The 25223-nt window shown below is 35.4% G+C and overlaps 1 protein-coding gene across 2 annotated transcripts in view; it reads right to left on the bottom strand.

The window, feature by feature from the left end:
- NAF1 (nuclear assembly factor 1 ribonucleoprotein) overlaps positions 1-25223 on the bottom strand; it is a 75738-nt gene that overhangs the window by 49595 nt on the left and 920 nt on the right. For both annotated transcript variants that reach the window (XM_053216757.1, XM_015063707.3), the window contains exons 2-4: positions 20966-21134; positions 6109-6202; positions 2462-2544 (exon numbers count right to left, since the gene is read on the bottom strand). In XM_053216757.1, the coding sequence (XP_053072732.1) occupies positions 2462-2544; positions 6109-6202; positions 20966-21134 (346 nt within the window). The remainder of the gene's footprint in view (positions 1-2461; positions 2545-6108; positions 6203-20965; positions 21135-25223) is intronic.

Raw genomic sequence — 25223 nt, 5'->3', positions numbered from 1 at the left:
TGGGTTGGAAACTCAATTTTATTCCTTTTTAACTTTGTGATCTTTAAGTAAGTGGGGATAATTTCACTTGCTTACAGAATCTCAATGAATTTTAGAAGATATACAGGGGTGCTGGGGTGGCTCAGTGGGCTGAACAACCGACTCTGACTCAGGTCATGATCTCACAGTTTGTGAGTTTGAGCTCTGCGCCAGGCTCTGCACTGACAGTGTGGAGCCTGCTTGGGATTCTTTGTCTCTCCTCTCTCTCTGTCCCTCCCCTACTCATGCTTTCTCGCTCTCAAAATAAATAAACTTAAAAGAAATAAAAATAAAAATAAAAAAATATACAAAATATCACTGTGGCTCATTATTGTTGAAGGGCAGAGGAAAAAGAAAAGATATAAAAAGGTTTGACATTGAAGGTAAAACTAATTTAGTGTCCAAATAAGATCTAAAACAGATTCAATTTCATTTTCTGATCAATGGTTTGATATTCCCAACTCTCCTCTCCCCTGCCATTATATTGGGGAATCATTTCAAAGTGCTTCCATTTATGATCAAATATTTTTTAAAGGCTTGTCACTTCTTGAATTTACAAAGCTCTCTATGTAAAATTTAGAAATAGATTTAATTTTTCCCTCTAGACTTCTGTCACGTAACTAAAGTTAGAGGCGTAAATGTTACATTTTTATCTGATACCTTTCAAATTCAAATGACAAAAGAGCTGAATATTAACATTAGTCACGATTACAGAATTAAAAATTCAAATGTAATGAGAGATATTAAGAAATGTGAATTTAGAGGCTTTTAACTGGCTTAGTGTTGGGTATTGTGAAATTAAAATTGTCTAAGCTAGCTATTTAGAGAAAAAGGTAACTGTCACAAAAATCATAAATAAAAGGAATCATGGAAATGATCATTTTCAACTCCTAGGCAGAAAATGAAGAAATTATGTTTCTGTTCCCTCTTCTCCTCTCCCTTCTTCTACATCTTTCTTGAGGACAGCGAGAAATGCTTTGCTTTTGCACCGGGCAGAATACTGGTTTCTCCTAAAGAAGTATATATGCCCAAGGGCACGGAGAGCGGCTCATGACACAGTCATCTACTCATTTCCCATCCCTTTTCTCTCTCAACCTTCTCTGAGGTACAGCCCCCAGCATATCTCTAACACCTCACAAAGGCACCAGCAGAACCCATACTTGAAAGAAAAGGACTGAGCTTAGGTATTTGAAAGACAAAAAAGTACAGCACCATCCTTTAAGCATTAAATCATCTTTCTTCCCCTCACTGACTTTCTCCAGCATTGCCAAAATAGATTAGCTCTAGACTCCAATTAATTCTACCACTGATTGCTTTACAATCCTAAGTCACTCATTTCTCTTTGGTAAATTAGCCTGTCAACCTAACATATAGATATATATATATGATTTTATATATTATAAACTTAAATATACTTGCATTAAATATAAATATAAGTAGGTAGTATAAGGTGGTAGGATCCTGATAAAAACCTGAGCTCTTTCCAACTTGTGTTAGAATGGGATAGTAGGGAAATGGCAGAAAAAAGGGAAAATTACATGAATGATCCAATAATATAATTAAAAAGATACGCTTTTTTTCTGATTAGATATAAATTAATTGTCCTAGAACAAAAAAAGAAGCCGACTGTTGGCTACCTGGGGAAAACTAAACCCCAAAAAGCTACTTCTTATCTGTCTTCAACACAGTACACAAAGAACTGTACTCTGTATGGTGCAGAAATGCTGAGGTGAATAAAGCTACCCCTACAGCCGAAAAAGGAACACTTGGTTGGTATTTATATTCTTGACTTTACATCCTTTGCTGACTGCTCAAAATTGCACAGACTTGGTAACATGTGAAGTCTTCCATATTAAAGATGGACATGCAGAGTTGTTCCATTCGAAGGATGTTACAAGGGACTCAACTTTATGTTAAGTACTGAAGTACACATACTCATAATTTCCCAGAATGTGCTTACAGTGACACTTTACAGCTATTGCTGAAATCTTTTTCTACTTTTTCTTTTTTCCATCCTCAGATTCCACCAAAGGAAACCAAAGTCTAAAGTTTTGAGAGCCACCACTCAAAGGGACTCACAAACCAAAAAAAGGTTAACTACTACACTGTAGAAAGTTTCCTGCACTCAACTTTGAGTACTTGGAGATATTCAATATGTAGAACCACTGCCTCACAAAGTACCTGACAAACAGGAAAAAAATGTATTTTATATTTAATGATGCAAGCAGCAAAGAGTGATAAGCAGTATTAAACCAATATATCAACAGATAAGAAGCACTGACGAAAATCAAGAAAAAACTAAAACTTCAGAGCTCTAGATTGCTCACCTACTAAAATTAATAAATTCTTTCTTTTTAGGACAGATAGGGAAAGTCAGAAAAAACAATCAACAAAGAAACAGCATAATTTTCAAGATCTGATTTTTTTTTTTTTTTTAACAAACCTTTCCTGCTGCTTGTCGATCACTTTTAAAAATTACAGTCTCTTCATTAACCGGAGGTAGGTTAGTCATGGATTCAATTATTACTGAAAAATGAAACAGAGCAGATTATTTCAAGATTTAATTAGACAATAATGTAAAATTTAAGTAATAATTTTATTTAGCCTTTAATTCCAACATAATTTAAAATGAAATTTAAGATGAGATAATGTATCTGGTAACTATTCCTCTTACATCAATAAGCTATTTATTATCAAGTGATACAGGGAAATAGAGTCTACATATTTGTATTTAATACAGAAAGCTACAGTTCTAGGGTACCTGTGTGGGGCACCTGGGTGGCTCAGTCCATTAAGCATTCAACTCTTGCTATCTATCGGCTCAGGTTGTAACATTGTGGTCATGAGATTAAGCCCTGAGTCAGCAGGGAACCTGCTTGAGATTCTCTCTACCTCTCTCTCTCTCTGCCCCTCTTCCACTCACACACGTGCATGCTCTCTCTCTCTCTCAAAATAAATAAACTTAAAACAAACACCAAAAAAAAAAAAACCCAAAAAGCTACAATTCTAAAAAAAAAAAAAAAAAAAAAAAAAAACCTAAAGTATAAAATCTCACAGAAAAGTTGTATCGCCCATTAAAAAGTCAATAAATTTAAGTCATGTACATTTTCTCAAGCAACTTTTATCCAAAAAAGTATAATCGCATTTACTCACAAAACTCTTATTTTAGGAAAAATCAGTCTTCTTTCTCATTGTAGAAGTTCTTTTCTACAAAGAACTGAATACTTACTGTTTTATGAAAACGCTAAAGACTTCATAAAAGCATCTTCCTCAGAACAGATGAAGAATGATAGGACTCAACAGCAATTTTTATCACTCTCTTTCTCAAAAAGCAATAGCATTAACCCACGAGTCTATCATAATCAATTCCTGTATATGACACAAATGTTAAACAACCAGTCTACCATACATAGCAAAGAGAAAAAACAAGCAGTAGGCTCTTAGAAAATTAGAGTAACAAGCAAGAATACTTTGCCACATTACAGATGTCACATCTACTTGAGAAACGAAATATAGTAATTGATTATTAAAATTCACTTCAAAAACTTCAATTGTATCAGTTACTACCTCTTTTAAAAATATTTTTTAATGTTTATTTATTATTTTGAGAGAGAGAGAGAGAGAGAGAGAATGAGCAGGGGAGGGGCAGAGAGAGTGGGGGAGACACAGTATCCGAAGCAGGCTCCAGGCTCTGAGCTGTCAGGACAGAGCCCCATGCAGGGCTGTGAGATCATGAGCTGAGCAGTAGTTAGGGACACCTAACCAACTGAGCTACCCAGGCGTTCCCATCAGTTACTGCTTCTAAGTTCTGAACATACGTATAAGTCACAGATTATATATGGATCAACATTTTTTGAGTTAGATCTGTTTCTGGAATAAAGATGATGAGTAAGGATTGATAATGATAGTGAGCACTAAGAGAATTCATTTTCAATCATCTCTCTTCCCTAATCCCCTTCCCAAGAATCAAATTACATGAAAATAAAAGATCACCTAATCTAATACCTTCATTTCATAAAAGGATGAGAAAACAGAACTCAAGAGATTAACATTATCATAATGTTAATATCTTATAATCATAATCTGGCTAATTCCAGACCAAGTTATCACCAGAACCTAAAATCTTCCTGCAACATCACAACTACTGACCCTGTTTCCACAGCCTACAGAACTATTCTTTTTTTATTATGATTCTAGGTGGCAGTTGCAGGTCGTTGGGTACAAATCAACTTAAAGTTTATACCATACACTGATAAAGATTTTCAAAGGCTTTCAACAGTCAAATAGGTACTAGCACAAGATCCTTAATTTTATGACATCTCTCTACTTCTACCAAGGTGAATAATATCTAATTAGCCTCCTGTATTTTCCAAATTAAAACAGAGAGAGAGAGAGGAACAAACCAGCATAACTTGTAGAAGAACTGCAGAGTACAAAGCCAAATCCTCTCTTTTTCTCTTTGGGTTCTCATTTGAACTCATGTTATTTTTTGCTTAATGTACTAATACTTCATTTTCTCTTTTGTAATCTGGTCCAAAAAATGTTAGATATTTTAGGCTCTCAGAAGAGAGGAGTATGTGATAATTTTGATACAATCTTTTTTCCCCGGCAGCTTGAGAATTTTGTTAGTCTATTAGGGCGTGCTAGTCAAAACAGTATCTGTAAAGAGCATTATTCTGTGCTTATCAAATAGTTTACATTTTTTCTTGATAAACATTATGACCTAAATTTTTTCTATAAACATCAAGCCTAATAGATGCTCAACTCATACCATGTAAGCAAATAATTATTTATTTGACTTATTTATGTACATTCTTAAATGCCAAAGGATAACTCAAAAACCAGTAAATGTAAGGATTTTAGAATCAGGTAAATAAATAGTTTTAATAATCATGATTTTTATAAAAAGGATGTTTCACTTTAATCAAAATTTTGATTAATAAATTGTAAAAGTACAAAATTATAAATGTATGAAGTTTTAAAAATATTGGTGTGGACACTGTTAGAAAAAGGTCAAAAGTCCAATTTCTATCACTGACTCATTATACAACTGATCATAAGGGCAAGTAAATTGGGTTTTCCTGTGTCCCTTAAGTCCTGTAAACTAAGGAGGCTGGTGGACAATCTAGGTCTTCCACCCATTTTAAGTATCTTTGACTTTGTCAACTCTGAGTTCTATTTTCAGGTGTATCTTACTATAAGACTTAATGGTAGCTACATTAACTTCAAGGCCTTTCATGTTCCTACCTCACATCCTAGGGCTAAAAGAAATCTGTAATATGTAGTTCTCTCAACCAACAGCTTTAAATTTCATGCCATTAAATCACAGAGCTAATTTACATGTTTCTAAAATAAAAATCAAAGGCAGTAGGCAGAAAAATGTTCACTCCCCACCCAAAAGATACCTACATCCTAATCCCTGAACCTGTAAATATGCTTACATTAAAAAAAAAAAAAAAATCGCAGATGTGATTAAGGATAAGAGCCTTGAGATGGGGAGATTATCCTGGATTATATGTGTAGGCCCAACCTAAGGAGTCCCTAAAAGCAGATAATCTTCTAAGGCTGTAGTCAGGGGAGATATGATGAAGGGAGAAGGGTCACAGATAAGGCATATTATTGCCTTTGAAGATGAAGGGTGCCATGGGCCAAAGAATGCAGGCAGCCTCTAGAAGCTAAAAAAGACAAGAAAATGGATCCTCCCTAGAGCCCTGACAGAAACTCAGCCTTGACGAATCCTTTAATTTTAGCAGAGTGAGGCACATATCAAACTTCTGGCCTAGAGAACTGTAGAATAATAAATTTGTGTTGTGTAAAGTTACTAAATTTGTAGTAATTTAATAGTAGTAAAAAACGAAGATAGCAAATCAAATTCTGGAGAAATGTCAGTAAAAGTAGACTTTAAATTTTTAAAAAGACAATGTATTTATTAGTAACCTATACAAGTAAAAACTGAATTTATCTATTCAAACTTAGTGACTATAAAATGAAGTATTATTACATATTTCACAGAAAATTCACTAGCCATAAATTCTTTGATGAACACATACCTGGATACAAAAAATTTGATTAATAAAATCATTTACATACCTAATTGCTCAATAATACTTGAAACCATCCCAAGAGGCTTTAATTCAATATCTTCAGGCAGGATAATAGTGAGTTCTTCAACAGAAGGTAGTTCCTATAATATAAAAAAGCACTGATCTTCCTCCAGCTTCACCAACTTAAACAAAAAAATGGGACATCATTTCTATTTAAAGTTTTATAAACATGTCTGACGATGTAACGTTAGGCACTCAAAACATCACTGTGATGTTATCCTTGTTAGTGTCTGGCAGTATTTCTCCCACCTCCAATATCTCCCCACATGAGTAATACAATAACATCTATAGCTTAATCCAGCTAGACAAAGAACACAGACAAAAGTACCTAGATTTTCCCACCAATCACACTTGAATGAGACAAAGAAAAGAAAAAAAAAAGCTATCACTGTTAAGGAATGCATGATTTAAAAAATAGACAATTCACACAGTGAGTCCCAGAAAAATCATTCTATTGGTCACTACGACTTCTGCAACAGAAGTGTTCTCTCTCTTAGCCGTCTTAATTTGGTTAATCAATTTGATTGGGACTAAGCAGTTGAAGACAAGCAGCAATCTTTTCTGGGGCTTTGTGAAAGAGAGTAAACGTCTGGCCTCTTCAGGAAAAAATACAGAATTTCTAGGATACAGAATGTAGGCTCCAATCTGCAAAAGTGGTGACTGTGTTCCTGGAATCTTCTTTCTTTATGTTAAAAACTAAATTTCTTTACAATTCCTCTTTTTTGACCCTATCTCAGTTGCTATAGAAACTAGACGTTGAAGTAGAGATGAAGTTGAAGAGAAATTTAAGAATAAAACTGACCTTAGGTTTTAAAGTAAATAAACAGAGCTTTCTATTTTTGACCTTTTCCAAAAGATCATAATTAACTTTTACAAGGAAGTTTTTTCCTTAAGAAGGCTTGAAAGTGTAAAGATCCTATGGATGGCATATCAGGAGTTAGTCTGGGAGGAAAAAGATAACTTCTGAAGAAATGTCGGAAAAGATGGGAAAACCTAAACAATACAGTACACTGCAGATGAATGTATCTTGGGTAATCATTTTCCTCTTCAGGGATCAAACAAGGTTTTTAACAAATCATATAACCAGAGTTGAAGTGTATAACTTGCTTCTATTTTCTGAACAAGAATTACTTACGAAAAACCACACTAAAAGTCTCAACCAATTCAATGCTTAAGACTTAATCTCTGCAAGGTTAGTCTAGATGGTGGTAGAGGAAATGACTGTCTTATGTTAGAATTTTTCTGAGTTCTTTTAGGGAGAGGACAGCCACTGTTCATTTTTGCATATTAAACATGGAAAGTCTTTTCTTGTCAAGACCATGGTTTGAAAGTGGTCCATGTGTACATTAGAATAGAGAAGGGAGTACAGTTTGTAGAAATGATACAGAACATGTGACAAGGAACAGACCCGTTTAAGAAGTTCTTAGGTAAAGAAATCCCACACCCAGTTAAATACAAGAATGGAGAATTGTAACACTGGGAGACTGCAGACAAGAAGGCTTTACTGATATTTAAGAGGACAAATTACACTGATTTCTGCTTCTAGGAGTGGCACCTCTTAAAAATAGCAAATGGCATTTTCTAATGCAAAAGTGTAAATTTATTTTTTTTTAAGTTTACTTACTTATTTTGAGGTGGGGGGGCAGAAAGAAGGAGAGAGAATCCCAAGCAGGCTCCACGTTGTCAGTGCAGAGCCCAACACAGGGCTCGAACTCACAAACTGTGAGATCATGACCTGAGCCAAAATCAAGAGTCAGTCACCCAGGCACCACACTAATACAGAAGTATAGTGATGAAATCTGAAATCTGCCCCACTGACTAACCAAACTATAGTTAAATCTAATACAAAAATTTTCATCACTTTTGGATTGTGATAAAGCCCACTGCTTAAATAAACTCAGGATCATGGAGGCAGAACAAAGAATAAGAAGTCTCCAAAAGAGAAAGCGCTGTTAGAGCTTTTGGGAAAACTTCTGAACTGAGGTAGACCACATGCCATTAACACTTAGGACACAAAAATCAATGTTATTCTCAAATAAATAAATGCTATTTGGCCACAAAATGAAAAGCTCCTTGTTTTTCATTTTCTATGAAGAGGAATAAAAATCTATGCAATATATAGTCATTATATTTTGATATCGATCTATATTCTGATACTGTTTTGATTTCCTTTAACTTTAAAATATAAAATATATGTTCCCTTTTTTTAAAAAAGGAAAAAAACAGTACAGAAGGATTCAACGCAAAAAGCAAAAATTCCCTAACCTTATTACCTTCAACCTCCCAATTCCTCTCCAAAGATGGCTGTTAACAGTCTTTTAAATACACTTACTATGCAGATATAAACTCTACATTTCTAACTTTAAAATATTTTACTTAAAATATCCAATTATGCAAGCTATCCTTTTTACCTATCATTTTGTACATCTTTCTACAACAAAACAAACACCTAATTTTTTAAACATTCTTACAGTATATCACTGTATAGATGGACTATAACTTAATACCAGTCACCTGATATATTTGCCACTTTTTAATTTTTATCATACCTAATGATACAATGAACTTTCACATGTATCTTTGCATAACTCCTGTTATAAATTCCTGTAAGTAGAACTGCTAGATCCAAAGGTATAAACACTTTTCATTTTTTACTGATACTGTTAAATTTCTTTCCAAAAAGGTTTTGTCAGAGGCAGCTGGGTGGCTCAGTCAGTTAAGCGTCCAACTTTGGCTCAAGTCATGATCTCACAGTTCGTGGGTTTGAGCCCTGCAATGGGGTCCAGCTCTGGGCTGAGAGCTCAGAGCCTGGACCCTGCTTCAGATTCTGTGTCTCCCTGTCTCTCTGCCCCTCCCCCCATTTGCACTACGGGGGGGGGAGTCAAAAAGGTTCATCAATTAACAATTCCACAAATGATGAGAGATTTTCCCAGATTCTTGTAATCACTGAGAAGCAACCCTGAAACCTTGGCCAGTCTGAGAGGTCTACAATATAAAATACATCTTGCTTTAATTTGAATTTCTTCATTAATCAGGAAGACTATGCATCTTTACGTGTTTCCTGGCTCTCTGTTTATGAATTGTTTGTATATCTTATACATTTTTCTTTAAAATTTATCTTTTTATAAATTTATAAGAACTTTGTATTAAAGAACATTTGCCCTTTATCAAATATGAAGAAAATATCCACTTCCTTACCTCCCAGAATGCATTTAAGTTGCTTAACGAACTTCAGCATTTTAATTTTTATGTAGTTAAATATATCAAGCTTTTCTTTCTTTGGCTTTTGACACTTGTGTCACAAAAAGAAAGACCTTCCCTATACCAAAATCGCTTTTTAAATTCACTGATATTTTCATTGCTTCTAATCTCATTTTTAATATTTCAATTTGGTCCATTTATAATTTTACTTCTGTATAAAAGCAAAGCAAAGATTGGCTTTATCTTTATCCATATTACTGGCCAATTATCCCCATGTGTTATAGAACAATCCATCCTTTCCTCTACTGATTTGAAGAATAAATTTTAACATGTACTAAATGTACTTATATATTTGGGTTTTTTACTGAAATCTCCACTCAGTTCCACGGATTTATTTCAGTGTCAGTCCTAAACTATTTTAACAACTGTGCCTTTCGTTACATGTTTTAATATTTGGGAATAAGGCAAGTTCTTCTATTCACTTCATCCATATTTTTCCCCTTGGAAATTTTCCTAACTATTCTCAGGTTTATTTCACTACACAAACTTTAAAACCATTTTGTCATATATGAGTCTTGTTAGTAGTGATTAAAATCACGTTTAGAGTTGTCTTTTTAAGTCATAAATAGTCCTTAGGTTTATTTAAAGCGATCTTCTACCTTATTTGATATTATAAATTCCTAGTTATTTAGTATCTTTGCTATTATAAATGTATCTTTATAGGGTATTATTTGAACACAAAAAAGCATCATGCTGAAATTTATGTCCAATCACTTTCTTGTGTATTCACTATATTACCATGTTAAATCCCTCTCCTTTTCAACATCATTACATCATGTTTTTAACTTTTCAAATAATATTGGTTGCTATTTCCAGAATATCAAGTGTCAAGCAACTGTAATGATAGAGGGCATGATGAATGAGTTTTTATTAGGAATGTTTTAATGTTAAGCATAATGATGTGTCTTGACTGAAATTTCTTTTTAAAAAGGTTAAGAAAGTGACCATCTATTCCTATTTGTGTTTCTATTTGTGTGTGGATTTTTTTTTTTTTTAGATCAGACTGTTGAACTTTATCTAATGCCTTTTCATCATCATTTGAGATCATTATAACATAATTTACTATAAGTTCAGCAGGTCAGCTTCAACATCTGATGAAATCCTGATGTTCTCTAAGGATGTTTATGAGACACATCTAGCAATGAGGATGACAGGGGAAGATATACAAAGCCAGAATATTTGTAGTGGGGCAGGAACTCACAACTGTGGTCAAAAGCAGAGTCTGAGAGGCTTCCTTAATTCCTGTTATCCTGTTTCCGAGCTATGTATTAACAGGACAAAACTGCCTACAAATGAGGAGGATCTCTAGTCCCATACAGAACCAAACTCAGGGAAAAAAACCCCAGAAATACTGTTATCTGTGATCACCACCATACCTCTAGTTCTAGTTCAGTTATCCCAGTATCTTATAACATAGGAATGTTTTCTAAGCATTCCTAAAAAGGTCAATGAAGGCATTAAATTGCCTTTTAATAGTAAAAGACGTATTTAAGTGATATATGAAATCTCTCTCACAAATACTCTGCAGAACACAAGAAGTATATAACAAACTAAATATTGTGCATAAAATTTATAAGAAATAAGTGAAATCAGCCTAGTACAATTCCAGAGTAAAAGCTTTATATGTTTGGGCGTTTACCTTTGAAAGTCCAGTGAAGTAAAGCAGTATATTTGCTTTGAACATGACAACATCTTGGGGACTGGATCAGAGAAGAAGAGATATTATATTTGTCCTTTTTAAACACATATGCTTTCCATAAAGATTTTTGTCAGGTTCAAAGAGACAGTTTCAAGAGGAAAGTTCCTTGGATTGCTATGTCAGACTGGGCAGTAGGAGATCTTGTCTTGATGTTTGGATGTCAAATTTACTTTCTCTTCCCTAACTATTAAATCTGAAGTACCACCACACCAAGCCTAGTTACTCTTTATTAAATCACCCTGCTAATTTTCTTTTTTGTAAAACACTTTACTGTCTAACATCCCATGTGTTTATAACTTGCTTGAAGTCCACTCCCTTAACTAGACAATAAATACAACAACAAGCAGGACTTGGACAGCCTTGCTGATTGCTGTGGCACCCCGAACAGTGGCTAGCACATAGTAGGTGCTTACTACATATTTCTTAAATGAAATGACTTACCTCATCAGTCTAAGTTAAACAAAACTCTCAGAAGAGGTCACAGTCTTTTTCAATCGGCAAAATCAAATAATGAAAATGCAATTCCCAGGAATCAAAAGAGAATCCTCAAGGAATGAAAGTAAGAAACACAGGCTTCTAAGGGAGCTTCGTTGCCCAGGACTGATACATAGATACTTCAGGTTTGCAGCAGCAAACATCATTACAATTATTAGATTAACACCTGGCTGCCCGATAACACAGTCGCTGTTTGGCAGCTGTTCCTGGTAAGGTAACGAATAAATCTGCTCAGTCACATAATCTCCTTTAAAGAAATAAAAATCAATCATTTTGTTTTCCATGAGTGGGGAAAGGATACATTTGTCACAAAAAAAGAGGAAAAACACAGACACACTCCAATAAGTGGGGAAAAATAGCCAGAACACATATTGAAGGACACTACTGCTCTTGACAGTACACATAGGATATAAAGAAAAGTAAAAGTCATACTGATAAACTAAAAAGCTGAAGGTAGAGGTGATGAGGGAAATCTGAGATAGAAAGATCTTCTCCATCACATAAGCAAAAATCAAGTGTACTGAAAATAAAAGACGAAAAGGCTATATACTGCAGGTAAGGAAGATTAAAGTATGAGCCTGGATTAACCTACAACCCTCATGGAAAGATGGATAAGTAGATAAAAAGGCTTCTTTTATTCTGCTTATACAACACCAGACACTAACTACATTTGGCTATTTAAATTTAACTAAAACTGAATAAAATTTAAAATGCAGTCTTTAGTTGGACTAGCCACATTTCAAATGCTCAACAGCTACAGTATTAACACAGCACAGATATAGAACATTTCCACCATTGCAGACAGGTCTACTGAACAGCACTGCTTTATGTTCTCAGACATCCAAAAAGCCCTCCGCTACAAAACATACACCCAGGTAATAATAGTACCCATGTGTTTTCGGCCATCAATACAGATATAATTTTAAGGCCACATTACAACAGCATACACCATATTACTATTAAGCCTTAATGATAATCTGAACACTCTACCTGGGAAATGAAGATTTGTGATCAATCTCTATTTTTATGACTTTTACTTCCCAAAATTAAAAAGAAACTAAAACCTGTCTTGGATGTACAGTATCTGCAACCAGAGATAAATATCTATCCTACTGTTTAAATACAGTGAGCGTTATGTTTACTGACTCAAAATCAAAGAAGAGTAAAAATAGTTCTGGACATACTTATTCAAAACCTGTATTTGTAATAACAAAGAATAGGCAAGAAAAGGAAGAAAAATACTTCATTCACATCATCAGCAGAAGAAAAGGCCACATGGAAATAAAAAACCCTAGTCACATACCAGCATTTGGCAAATGAACGACGGAAATTCAACATACTAAGAAATTCAATCACGTATTTCCTACACAATCTACAGTTCCAAGTCAAAGTCTTTATTAAAAGACAATATGATGGTCCAAACAAATACAATTTAAGAAAGCTTATTACATTATGATACAATCATCTATCACCAAGACAAAATATGCTACATTATTCAGAAACCAAATAATCAAAGTTCAAATGATCAAATTCTAATATTGCTACACATGCATTTCTACACAAACACTAAAAATACAGCAGACTGGAATCACATCTGTTACTAGTTCTGAATCTGCTTCCCCCTACTTAAATACTACCCTCAGGCAAATCAATTTCTGGGAACCAGTTTTCTTATTCTAAAGATGATTTTTTTTTTTAAGTTTTATTTATTGTATTTATTTACTTGAGAGAAAGAGAGAGAGACAGAGAGGGGCTGAGAGAGGAAGAGAGAACCCTAAGGCAGGCTCCACGCTGTCAGTATGGAGCTTGACATGGTGGCTCAAATTCATGAACTGTGAGATCATGACCTGAGCCAAAATCAAGAGCCAAACTCTTAACCAACTGAGCCACCCAGGCGTCCTGGTTTTCTTATTCTAAATAGTGAGAAAAGTGAGCAAAAGTTCTGAATATTTCACACAAATGGCTAATAATGCAATTTAAAAAATGTTTAACTGCATGTAATCAAAAAGACAGCACAGTAAGATAGAAATTATATACCAGCCTCAAACACAATTACTGTAATTCTGGATAATAGATACCCATAACCACGGCATTAAAGAAATGCATGGCCCTAACTACACTTCTGAAATATCCGTGAAAGAGCAATTATTGTTCGTGTTACAAGCTTATTATATTCTGATTCTTGAACATCTGTATGGCCTACAAGGTTGTTCAATTAAGCACAATATTCAAATGAGTACCATAGAACATTAAAAATACATCCTATTAAACTGTAGATACACTAGTCAAAAAATGGGTGTCAAAGACTTCATCGCAAAATTGGAAGGAGCTAATGGGTCAAAGATGGCCCTCTGAGAAGATGACATTTGTGCATTACAATGATCTTGAATTCTCTAAGACTTATGGGGCAAGAAAAAAAATTAGTAAAAGAAAAAAAAGAGAGATCAGTAATTTATGATTTTCTGAGGCAAAATTATCTAAAGAACCCTGATTTGGATTTTCATTCACAAATCTACAAAAAGGGCAGCAGAGGGTAATAGAAAAGGAATCAAACATTCCAAATGGCAACTAATCCTTTCTGGTGCAGACTGGGGAGAATTTTTAAAAGTGAGGAAAGTGGAATAAAATTATCTGGCCACTTTCCTCAGATTACTCAAGAATACAGGACATGCATGTGGCAGCCAATTACCTGATGCTATTAGGTGAGCCTTCACTTTTCAGATATGGTTGGAAAGTAGGATCCAATCCCTGGAGTACTGAGAGCCATGAATGGAATTTTTTTTTCCCTATAGCTGGTAAAACATATTGGAAAAAAGAATGGATTAGGTCTGTACACTGTGTGGTAACTATGACCACATATAACATTTAGTAGTAGTCTAATTCATCAACTTTACAAAAAGTACTTTTACAATGTTCCATGGGACTCAGCTTTTTCTTTAGCTATCTCTCACCAGTACACATTAATTGCCATCATGAATTACTCTATTGTATATGACACTAAATTTAAGATTGAGACTAGCCCATTAAATATTTTCACCTAAAAAATGAGTCAACACTTCTTTGCAGTGTCTTTATATTTTTCTTTTTAAATAAATACAATGTTCTTATCCTGTTTTTCTCTAAAATTACTGTCAGAAACAAAGTTCCTAGTATCTCCAAAAGTTCACTCACATAAACATTAAAGTAAGATCTCAATACGAAAAAATCTTTAGCAATAAATATAACTCTAAGCATTCTTTTGTTAACTGAGGAGTCCGTATTTCATCAAATAAGACACTGACTTTATATATCACAAAGATAAAGCACTGTCCAAAAAATTTTTAAATGTCATCAATTATTAGTCCCAAATTTTAAAATGTTAACAAATGAAAAAGTGCCCATTTTAGAACTGACGACATTAGCTGTATGGATGATGAATGAATGAATGAATGAATGAATGAATGAAGAAACACTCTCTGAGCCCCTACTAGTAACCAACACTGGGAATACAACTGCCAAGCAACACCCTGGATCTATTCAGTGGGAAAGTTCATATTCTCTTCACCTGTCACCTTTCCATACCTATCTTACCTTGTAATTTAAGATCAAGTCAGGATGACTTCCTTGACCCCTGCAGTGCAAGTTATCTGCTCTTACAGAAAATCCCACAGCTTTTTAAGGCTAGCATTCATCAGGCATCCAATCATTAACTTTCTGGTGTCACTCTCTAACTAGATTCCCCTTTAACAGACATTTGTCTTTATCCTCTAAAGCAATAAGAACTTACTTATTAAAATCTACTGAGGAATTGGAGAATGTAACAAATGGAATGTTTCTGTGTAATAATAACCATATGGTATATTCACAGAACATATATGGTTACTCTAATGGATAAAACACTATTTATTTGAAGTTTAAGGGATCATTTCTACTTGCTATAAGCTTTACTAAAATAATTTTGTATAACGAAGCATGAAATTTTAATTTTTAAAAAAAATCTGAGCACTATTTTTAAAGAGTACCACATATTAATTTAAAAATATCTCCTCTTAAGTACATAAGCCATTTCTTAAATATCAAACATTCCAAAAAGAATGTTAGAAGTGTCATCAGTATTCTATGATACAATGAATGCAGTAATTTCAAATGTACCTAGAGTCATAAAAAGCTAAAGTTGAAAGAAGCCTTCATTTAAGGCAAAACTTATAAAGCAAGGTAGGCCTCGAAAACAACATATTCTGTCTATGATTTTTAAGGGAAGACCAAGGTTCAATACAGTTTCACGGATGGTGGGAGATCAACAGGCATGAAATAATCGGCTGTAAGTAACTTCTGACCACTTGAGGTGGTCCAAATAGTCTCCATACCCTTATGTTAGGATGTTTTAGGATATGCATCTGCACTGCCAAAATCAGAAAGAAAATATAGTGTACTCAACCTAACCACAAAATGCATTTGTTTTACAATATAACATAGGCAGTCTCTAAATTATGAAGGTACCAAAAATTGCCTAAAGCATTAAAGTTTTTTCTTGGTCATGTTATATTATGTGTATAAATTACATACTATTATGCCTACTACAGCATTATCTATTTTTTATCCCCATAAGCACTGTAACCATAACTTTTGAATGTTAAGTAAAACCCTTCAGGTTTTCAGAAGAGAAAATAATAGGCATTAATGTGTAAAATTAATTTCTGATTAAGATTTTGAAATGTCACAATCCCTTAAACGTTTTTACAACTCTAAATTTTTAATTACATCTGATTTATTTGAATAAACAGTTCAGGGCATAAACTGCTGAGAAAGTTTTTCAAAAAGGACCTAATTTTCCAATTCACTGAAACACTGAATAAACTCAATGTGGTCTAATGTAGTTTCAAAGCTGTAGTATCTACGCTGCTTTACATTTACTGTGGAGGTTAAATATACACCTTCTCAGCATTAAAGAGGAGTATATGATAAAAGAATAATTCCACTTGGCTAAACTTAACAGCATATATTACATAATTGTGACATTATAAATAGAGCCATCTAAGATTACCCTCCTTTTCAATGCCTCTATGCTATGGCTAACCATTCCCTCTTTTTTTCCTCTTCTCTTCACCCCTCCTTTTTTTAAATCAAGTTATAACCGTATCTTGTCATCCAAAGGGATTACTGCAACACTCTAAGGTTAATTCTAAAAGAACAATCTTGAGGTTACTTCACTATCTCCCATATACTTACAATTAAAGACCTGCAATAGTTAGTAGTTAGATCACCAGGACCTAACTTTCCAACAATAGAAAAGATTTAAAAAGCTAGATCCAGGGAGGCAACATTCCTGCCTGACAGACTAACTGAAGGTAAAAATGATGCTCAGCATGCCTCAATGGCAGTAGAAACAGCCTAGAATATGAGACATGTTATAAAGAGGTAAGACGGGGAAAACTGGGATAAATTGGGCATGTCTATGTTCTAGAGATCTCTAACATCCAGCAGAAACTCTCTAATGGATAGAACTGCTTGGTCGATTTTAACTTATGTGTACCTTTTAGCAAAGACAACATGAATAGTAGGTCTCATTAATTTTCTTCAGCATTTCATTATGAAATTAAATTAAATAGACTACATAGATGAAACAGTTCTCTGCACAATCCCTGCTAAAAGGATATATCAGTATGATCTGAAAAAGATGGTACATTTGATACTGGCTAGAGCTAGCTGTCAAGAGGGGATAGTTCCCAGAAAAGCAGACTGTCATTTTCAAAAAAAAAAAAAACTTATTTATTTTTACTTATTTTGTTTTTACTTAAACAAAATCACACACACACAAAAACAAATCTAATAAGCTAAATAATAGGACTGTCCCAAAGTCAGCAAAGAAATATAGCACTGTCTGGTTTGTCAAGGGCAAGATGACAGAAGATACTAGATAGAGAGCCAGGGTCACAATCTATGTGGGAGCTAGAATTAAAAAGATGAATCTACAGGTAAACAGAAGAAGTCAAGAAGTAAAGAAAGAATAAAATGACACTCAGAGAACTAGGAGAATATCCAAGAGGCCTATAAAAGAAACAGCATGACCATCCTCAATAGCTGCCTAGTTCCCAATGGCTTTCCTCCCCAAGTAAGTTTACAATACATCTCCCTTCTCGAGGTAATTGGAGAGCCTCTGCTACTCACAACCACAAGAGTCCAACATAAGTCACGTGTGATAACCTCTTCCAAGTATTTCCCTTTTATTCTCTAATACGGTAACTGTTATTACTGACTAAATAGCATCCTTTTCCGAAATGGATAGAAGCCTCCCTTTCCTATGACAGAGAACCCATTCCTTGTGGTTTGCATGGCTTGGTGTTAACCACACAACCCTCACCCTCCTCAAAATACACACACATTCACACTCCCTTTCTGTAAACTGGCTCGTACATGCTCCCACCTTCACACATGCCCATGTACTTTCTCTAAAGCACTTACTCTCCTACATACTTTCCCACATAAACAGGAGTGACTGTGACTAATGCTCAAGCAATCCGAAGACACATTCCACTAGCCTCAATGATGTGTTCAGGGCTGTGTACCAGGCCCCAGGTAAACCAGTATTAAGTTCTTCACAAGACTTGCATATAGGAATATCAATGGCCAAACTGCCAGGTCTATGGAGAAAAACCTACTGATCAACAGAGAAAAAGGCAGCAGAATCCTAAAGATACGCAGTATGTGTAACCATACCATCCTTGCTCATCAGGGCCAAGTCATTCTTCTCCCTTGAACTTGAGAGCTGAAGTCCTGAAGGAGTCCTAATATATACTCTTTCACAGCCCTAAGTCAAAGATTTATGGCAGACCAAGGAACTCGTTCCTCTACTCAACTCTAGTAGCAGTAGTCTAAAGGATTAGGAATTTCCAATAAATTGACTTCCTAATCATGTAAATATAAAATAAAGTGAAAAGCTACTCAAGAATCCAAAGTTGAAAAGTAAAGACTATAATTGCTTCTTACATCCTTCCCAAAGATCCCTCAGAACTGGCACAGAAGGGAACAGACTGGTCCACTGTTCAAGTTTCAAAAGCTAACATACCTTCCCAGCAAACCTGTAATTTTCTGATACTAACCAAACATACTTTCACAATTCAATAGCACTTCCAAAATTATATTTATCTCTGCTTTATTTACTGTCTGTCTCTCTCCACCAAGCACTATGAGAGCAGAAACTGGAGGGTTTTGTTTATAGCACTTAGTATATGACAGGTGTGCTAGAATAGTTTAAGAATGAATGAATGTAAAATGCCAGTTCCCTTACTCGTTCTACAATCATATATTACTCTTGACTGACAACTCATTATCTATCAAGCACCCTACCTGATACTATGGAAGCTACAAAGATGAGATATGAACTCAGCCTTCCAGAAGGTAGTTCCTGACCTCTGTGTAAACATGGATCCTTTTGGTTTTCTGATGAAAATATGAGCACAATATACCAAGAAAAATACTTAAACATATAGACTAAAATTTTGCATTAAATTTCAAGAGATTCACAAGGTAAAATTCCAGGTATAGTAAGATAAATTTAAAAAATGATATACAGGGGCACCTGGGTGGCTCAGTTGGTCAAGTGTCCAACTTCAGCTCAGGTCATGATCTTGCAGTCTGTGAGTTTGAGTCCCACATTGGGCTCTGTGCTGACAGCTCAGAGCTTGGAGCCTGCTTCAGGGTGAGCCTGCCCCTCCCCCACTCATGTTCTGTCTCTGTCTCTCAAAAATGAGTAAATTAAAAAAAAAATGCTTAAATGATATATATACAGGAGTACTGCAGTCCTTTATTTGTTGTCTGAGAAAACTTAGAAAGGTGACCAAAATACAAGAGAAAGACCAAAGAAGTCTCCCAATATTTTCAGAAAATAGTCATAAATTGGGAGAGCCTGTGCATAAAAAGGCCAGGAAGGGATATCAATGTCCGTAGTTTGATGAAGCTGCATAAAAATCCAAGCGGTTTTCAATACATAAAGCATAAGATAGGATATTTCTCACTACAAGTAGAGAAAAAGAAATAATATTGGTAGGTCATAAAAAGGTGCCCAATTACCTCCAGGCTTTTAAAATGTTTTCAAAATTAAAAATTAAAAAATTAAATGCTTTCAAACCTTGCACTAAAATGTTTCATTGATTTAAGTATTACATAATAACTGTAATTAGTGATCATTAAATTTTTAAAAAACATTAGCAATAAGTAAAGTACATACGGGTACAGAGAGAATAAACATGGGGCAATATAGCCTATATTCTGAAATTCTGAGGAGATATTTCTATTGGATCATGACATTTCAACCAAACTATCACCATCCTTCTAGGAACGGTTTACAGTTTAAGAGGAAATAACCACACGAGACTACTTTACAAACCAAACCTATCAGGTGCCAATAAATACCATCCTGTAATGAACAAGTTTTCTCCATCTGCAACAATAAAATGTTCCCAAACCTCAAGTAAATAGGGGTCCTAAGAAACTCTACCCATCTAATTTCACTTTCTACTCCTCTAAATGCAATCAATTAAAAAGATTTCAAGGGTGCCTTGGTGGCTCAGTCAGTTAAGTGTCCAACTCTTGATTTCAACTCAGGTTATGGTCTCATGGTTTGTGAGAATGAGCCCCACATTGGGCTCTGCACTGTGGAGCCTGTCTGGGATTCTCTCTCTCCTGCTCTCTCTGACCCTCCCCCCACCTGTGTTTGCTCACTTGGGCATGCACACTCTTGCTCTCTCAAAAGTAAATAAACATTTAAAAATAAATAAATTAATAAAAAGATTTCAATTATGGGGCACCTGGGTGGCTCAGTCGGTTAAATGCCTGACTTCAGCTCACGCTGAAGATCAGGTCATGATCGCATGGTTCATGAGTTTGAGCCCCACATCCGGCTAGCTTAAAGTTGACATTGCAGAGGTTGCCTGGGATTTTCCGTCTCCCTCTCTCTGCCTCTCCCCTCACTCTCTCTCTCGGAATAAATAAATAAACTTTAAAAAAAAAAAAAGATTTCAATTACTATTGGACAAAATTTTCTGACATGTGGACAAACACACACACACACAAACACACACACACATATCACCAAGGTTGTAAATCCACATATGAAATCTTTTCTAAGAAAATTTTTAAAAAGTAGCAAACTAAAGTTGATGCCCAGCATGAACAATTTTCAAACTTTAGAGTTAGAAGCAACCTTAGCAACCAGATCAATCCTTGCTTTTATGTTAAAAAAAAAACAAAAACAAAACAAAAAACAAGGCATAGCAAAAGTCTGCCCAATAACAGGTTGAGAAGTCTTCAAATTTATGGAGGCAGATACAGGCCAAATGAGACCAGAATTAGTACCGTAACATCTTTTATAACATGCAAATTAAGTTTAAGAACAAACAGAAGTACTTACGTTAAGGAGTAACTCATCTTTTGTTTTAAGAGGGAAATTCTTATTTTCCTTCTCAATTTGTAAATCATCTTCTCCATCTGACAGCAGTGGAGGAAGTGACAGATGAGAGGACGATGATGAGGAAGATGATGAGGACGAGGAGGAGCTTGAACTATCTGAATCTGTGTCACTGTAGGGGAGAAAAAGTTGAAAACTTAGTAAAGCAGTAGTAAAACAGTACAAATTACAAGTGTTCAACTAGGAAATATCTACTTTACTATGTATTTACTGTTGCTGATATAATTCAAAAGCTAGCATCTCGAAATTGACTATGATTTTTGGAAAGTAGACTTTAATCCATTGGTAACATTTGCAAAACCTCTGCTATAACCCAAAACCTTTTTATTAAAATAGTCTCACACATCATACATTTGTCTTAATGTAATTATGCATCTGACAAATCACTCACAAAATCTCTGAACAAGAGACCTTTCTTACTACTCAATGACCAGAAGATCACTTAATTGCCAATAAAATGTTCAGTTTCATGCAACTTGGGAAACTCCTGAAAATTACCAATCATGCTGACCACTCTACTCTCTAAAAACTCCCTTAGCCCTTGATTTCCACAGCAATTACCAGTAACCCTCTTAGTTTAAATTGTTTGCTGATTATGTCCCTCAGCACATTTTATGTTTTTAAGTCCATCCTCATTTCTTCTTCTTTGTCCTCTTCCCATGGATAACCTCATCCATTCCAATGATTTCAATCATCACTCCTGTATAGATAACTCCTAAATCATCGGCTTTGATACTGAAAATTCTAGGCTCCACCCCTTATCTCTGGCTGTACACTGGCCACTTCTGTATGAATAACCTACACTTACCTCATACTAGCAACAAGTTTAAAAAAAAAAAAAAAATTCTCCCTACTAAACCCGCTTCTCTCCTTGAGCTACTATTTTATTTCATTGCTTAGTCTTCAATCCACTCACTATAGGTAGAAAAGTTGGAATCATTTTGAGCTAATGCAATCTCACAGTGATAAAATACTATCTTCAGATGGCAAACTTCACTCCTACTCCACTTCTCACTCCCATTTCCACTGTCACTATGACCATATTTGGGGGAAGTCCTCATTTCTCACCTTTCTGTAATAACTGTATAACTGGCGTTAACACTAGTAGTCTCTTTCCACTACAGTCAACCCTTCCTTCTACTGCTGTTAACCTTCACCCTTTCATGACCTTCCCTCCTAATTAGTTCACACTTGCTTAAAATAAAAAAAATAAAAAAAAAAATCCATGATTGGACATCAGATCTTAGGGAATTATTAATTTTGTTATGTGTGGTAATTGTGATTATGTAAGAAAATGTCCCCTTAGAGAATGCATGCTGAAACATTCAGGGAGAAAGTGTCATAATACCTATAAATGACTTTAAAATGGCTCATTAATGGGGCACCTGGGTGACTCAGTCAGTTAAGCATCTCTTGATTTCGGCTCAGGTCGTGATCTCATGGTTGGTGAAATGGAGCCCTGTGTTAGGCTCTGCCCTGACAGTGCAGAGCCTGCTTGGGATTCTCTCCTCCTCTCTCTCTCTCAAAATAAATAAAGATTTAAAAAAATAAAATGGCTCTGAAACTAACTTCTGAAATGTTAATAAGTATTAAATCAAGATGACAGCTGTGTGTTTGTACCATTCTTTCCATTTCTTTATTAAGAAAACACTGAACAGAGAAAACCTTTAAAACTTTCTCCATAAATCTACGCTGGGTGCAAGACACAGGCCATGCTCCTAGTGTATTTCAGAGCCCTCTGCAATCAGGTTCCTGATAACCTTTACAATCCCATCTCCTGCCACTTCTCTAGCACAGAAGCATATAAAACTTCCCAAATTCCCTTATTTTCACACCTCATGCCATTATTTGTGCTATTTGACTGGAATGTCCCCAGGGCAGAAAAATTCCATTCTTCTTTATAGGCTCAACTCAAATATTACCTCCTCTGAAGCCACCCCCTACCCACCAAAGGTACACTGATTTCTTTCTTTGTCTAGCACAGCGTTTTTTTTTTTTCAAACTGCCTACTACAGCCAGTCCATACTATTCCATAATTCACTGAAAAACAATGGACTATTAAGTGCTTGAAATTAAGACATTAGTTCTGGCAAGTATGGTCTTTCCTTCTGTTACCAGTGAACTCCTTCCCACTATTACTATTATCAGGAATCTTCCCCTCTATCCCTGATCATTCCCATCAGCATATCAAAACTCTACACTACCTCTGTTGGATTCCTCCAGCTATGGCCTCATTTCTCCCCTTAAAGTTTCTTGACACGGTTGTTGTTGACACATGCTGTCTCTGCTCCTTTACTTCCTATTCAGTCTTTACCCAAAAATGGCTTCCATCACCACCACTCCTTGACAAGATCACCAACATTCCCCATGTTGTGAAGTCCAGTGGACATGTTTCTGTCATCTTAATTAACTTCTCAGCAACATTTGACATGGTTCCCACTGGCTTCCTCAAAAAACTTCCATATTTTGGCATCCACTATGTTAAGGAGGTATTCCACCCTTGTGTGGCTTCTTCTGTCTTCACGGCTTTACATATGACCTTCACTTGGGGCACCTGGGTGGCTCAGTCAGTAAAGCGTCCAACTTCAGCTCAGGTCATGATCCCAGTGAGTTCAAGCCCCGCGTTGGGCTCTGTGCTAAAACTCAGAGCCTGGAGCCTGCTTCAGATTCTGTCTCCGTCTCTCTCTGCCCCTCCCCCACTTGTTCTCCCTCTCTCTCTCTCTCTCAAAACTAAACATTAAATAAAAAATGTCGTTCACCTAAAAGAGACTAAACAGACATAACATCCAAATGCACTGTTTGAGAATCTTGTTTGAATTCTAATTCAAACAAACCAACTATTAAAAGACAACTAGCAAAATATGAATACAGACTGGCTATTAGGTGGTATTAAGGAATTAGGGTTAATTTTACTACATTTGATAATGATATGGTGGTTGCTTAACAAGTACTTTATCAGTCAGAAATGTAAAGAACATATAGGTAAGGTGACATGCTGTTTTAGATTTCCTTTAAAATTCTCAGGTTAAAAAAAAAGATAAAACAAGATTAGCAAAATAATGGAAACTGTTTAAGTGTGGTGACGAGTACATGGGCATTCATTACATTACTCTCTACTTTCAACAAATTTGAAATGTCTGTAATAAAAAGTTAAACTAAATCCTATTTGTAATCTGATGTTCAACTTTACATCTCTAGTCAAGAATTGTCCTCTGAACTCTAAACTTATCCCATGCTTCCCTGACATCTACAATTAGCTGTCAAAGAAATCTCAAATTAACTGTTCAAATTAAACACTCTTATTTGTCTCCAGCCCCCATCCCAGATAGGTTACTCTCCACTTCACTAAACAGCACCACCAATGTCTCTTTGTCTAGCTCACTGCCCCATCTATTAGGGCAACTTCAAAATATTTAACCCAGACAACAATGGTCATCATGAACTGATGCAACATCTTTCCAACTACTTCCACACAAACCCCTGTTCCACTCTTGCTTCTCTGCTCTCACTCTTTTTTTGAGAGAGAGAAAGCAAGACAGCGAGTGCAGGAAGGGCAGAGAGAGAGACTCCCAAGCAGGCTCCAAACTATCAGCACATAACCCGATGTGGGGCTTGAACCCACAAACCCTGAGATGATGACCTGAGCTGAAACCAAGAGTGGGAGACTTAACCGATTGAGCCACCCAGGCACCTCTCTTCTTTCACTCTTGAATCCAGTTCAATTCCTTCTCTACAGAGCAAAACTTATTAGAATATACACCTGAGAATGCCATTTCTCTGCTTAAAATTCAAAAGCTTCTCTAACACTTTGAATGAAAACTTTAACATGGCTACAGGGTCCTACAGGGTTGGCCTCTCCTATTACTTTCTCAATGTCTCACTTGTCCCTTCACTGTAATTCTCACCACCTCTAATTTATGTATTGATGTGTTTAGTTTTAGTTTTGGTCCCTCTCTCTATTTTATTCACCTATTCAGTATCCCACATGACACTCAAATACGTGTAGATAACGTTCAGTGTGGTTTAGTAACATCCTACAACCTTAAGTCCTCTCTCACCACATGTGTCATATTTATAAAAAAAAAAAAACCTGTTTATAAAATCTATCCAGATCATATAATAATGCTAAATAACAACGTTTCCCTAATTTCACGAACACGTGCTTCCTGCAAGAATTCTACGAATTAACAAAACTGTCAGG

The sequence above is a fragment of the Acinonyx jubatus genome, chromosome B1, assembly GCF_027475565.1.
Source record: "Acinonyx jubatus isolate Ajub_Pintada_27869175 chromosome B1, VMU_Ajub_asm_v1.0, whole genome shotgun sequence".
In the NCBI taxonomy this organism is placed as follows: Eukaryota; Metazoa; Chordata; class Mammalia; order Carnivora; family Felidae; genus Acinonyx; species Acinonyx jubatus.
This window is presented reverse-complemented; position numbering and strand designations above follow the sequence as displayed.